We start from the raw sequence: 2,324 nt of genomic DNA, 5'->3' as shown, positions 1-2,324 counted from the left end.
GTTTTGTTCTGTTGTGCATAGGGTCACTATGAGTTGGTACCAACTTGATGGCACCTAACAACAACAACATTCTCTATCACAGCAATTTCACTTCTCAAAATCTATACCAAAGATAGTTGTTAGGTGCCATTGAGTCAGTACCAACTGATAGACCAGCAAAAATATTAAAAGAATATGCACAAGATTTATTATTGCAGCACTATTTGTAACAGACTCCTGTTATGATGCTGTAGCATCAGCACTGGAATGCAAACCACAAATTTGGAAGTTCAAACCCACCAGCTGCTCCTCAGAAACCCTATAGTCACTATGAGTCAGGACTGACTCAATGGCACTTAACAACAGCATTTGTAACAGTAAAAGACTAGGTGAAAATAATAATAATAGTAAAGGTTGTTGTTAAAGGTTACAATCATTTCGTATCCACAGGGGACTGATGAAATAAACAGTGGTTTTATTAAATACCAAATTCTTAAAAATGCAAATTAATCTATAATGACATAAAGCAGATAATTGTTGCCAGGGGGATGAGACAGAGAAGGAGGAAAGGGAGGCATTATAAAGGTAGACAAAGCAATTTTGGGTGTGGTGTTGGGTTACCATCAGTTGATTGTGGTGACAATTTCACAGATTTACACATATGACAAAATTTAGCAAATTACACACTTTAAATAGTTCACTTTACCAGATGTCAGTTTCACCTCAATAATGCTGTTTTGTTTTTTTTGTTGTTTAATTTTAAAAAGTCTCAAGTGTCTTACTCCTTTAAACAAATGCACAGGAAAGAAAAGAATATATATATATAAAGATGGGAATAATGGGAACAACTATAAACGCAAATTCAAGTCCTTATCTAATTTCATATGACAATACAGGGGTGTAAAATTGTAATACTTACCTTTTCTTCCACATACAGAGACTGTAATGCTATTGTGCGACTCAACTAAATGGTGGAGTTTTATAGATTGCTGGAAAAGAAGAAGGGACAATAGAAAAAAGGTGTATCTATTTGCACTTTTGGAAATACTGTCATGGAGTCAATTTTGTTTCATGATGATCATATGTGCTAGAGCAGAACTGCTTCACAGAAAGTTGTTAGCTTATATTTTGACAGGGGTAGATCACCAGGTCTTAATCCTTCAGAGCAGCTGGGTAGGTTCAAACTGCCAACATTTCAGTTAGTAGCCAAGAGCTTAACTGTTGTGCCAGCAGGTGTCCTCATATATTCTTTAGTAGAAAGGAATTTCCCAGCATGCTCTTTCAACTCAAATGAGTTTTTGATTACTACAAATTCATGTTTAGTTCTTTAAGTAGTAAATAACAGTAATATGCTTATCAACCAAGATGTCTCTTTATACCTAAACACCTTCAAGACTAAACATTATTTCAACTTTTGGATCCCTTATATTAAAGTTCATAACCTGTAACATTATAAAAATTTGGTAGTTCTGGGTAGTTTTTAATAGTCTTTGTTGTTCTAACATGTAGGGTATTGGGAATGAATCAATATGAAAATAAAAGGGAAAATAAAATAAAATTATATTTCATTATACATTTATAGAGAAACTGTTGTGTGAAAGGCTTTCTAACTGGTGATAGGTGTTAAAGGTTCCAATCATTTAGTATGTTTATTTTTCTGTTGTTCTGATTTATCATCTAAGATATTCCCTAAACCTCCTAGCTTCAAATCACTTACAAATCTGATCAATATGTCCTAACAATGATTAATATAATATGACAAAGACAAAGACAGAGTGTTATTAATCTGTTTGCTTACTCATTCAAATATTCACTTGACAAACATCGATTGAGTAACTTTTATATACCAAAGACTATGAGAGAGAGAGAGGGATAAAATGGTTAGCAAAACAGACATGGTTCTTGTCATCAAGGAATTTATAAACTCCTGGGAAAAATACATAATAACAATCAGTAATAAGGAGTAGTAAGGATAAGTGCAGATCATGGAGATGAAGAGCAAGAAAGAACATTCCAGGTGATATGTCCAAATGCTCTGAGGTGGAAACAATTATGTTTCAGAAAAACAAAACCTCTGACCTAGCAGTCTAGAGCATTAGCCTGCAGCAGAAGTCTAACTTTAGAGGAAGGCAAGAGTGGATGCATGGAGATCGAGTGGAAACTATTGCCAGGTAAGAGATGATGTTAACTCGAATCACAATAGTGGTTAGGACAAAAAAAGTTAATAATGAAAGAGATATTTAAGAGAGAAAATCCACTGGGTTTTAAAAGAATGTTTCTAGGATGACAACCAGATTTCTAGTTTGTACAACCGAATAGACAATAGTATCAGGAAAACCTGAAAG

At 34.0% G+C, this 2,324-nt stretch overlaps 1 protein-coding gene across 1 annotated transcript in view; it reads right to left on the bottom strand.

The window, feature by feature from the left end:
• Window positions 1–2,324, bottom strand: part of ATP13A4 (ATPase type 13A4) — a 189,287-nt gene that overhangs the window by 91,589 nt on the left and 95,374 nt on the right. The window contains exon 8 of the mRNA XM_006873141.1: window positions 899–968. Within this exon, the coding sequence (XP_006873203.1) occupies window positions 899–968 (70 nt within the window). The remainder of the gene's footprint in view (window positions 1–898; window positions 969–2,324) is intronic.

Source organism: Chrysochloris asiatica, unplaced genomic scaffold, assembly GCF_000296735.1.
Source record: "Chrysochloris asiatica unplaced genomic scaffold, ChrAsi1.0 scaffold00224, whole genome shotgun sequence".
Lineage (NCBI taxonomy): Eukaryota > Metazoa > Chordata > Mammalia > Afrosoricida > Chrysochloridae > Chrysochloris > Chrysochloris asiatica.
The sequence above is the reverse complement of the archived record's forward strand: the minus strand, read 5'-3'. Positions and strand labels throughout refer to the sequence as shown.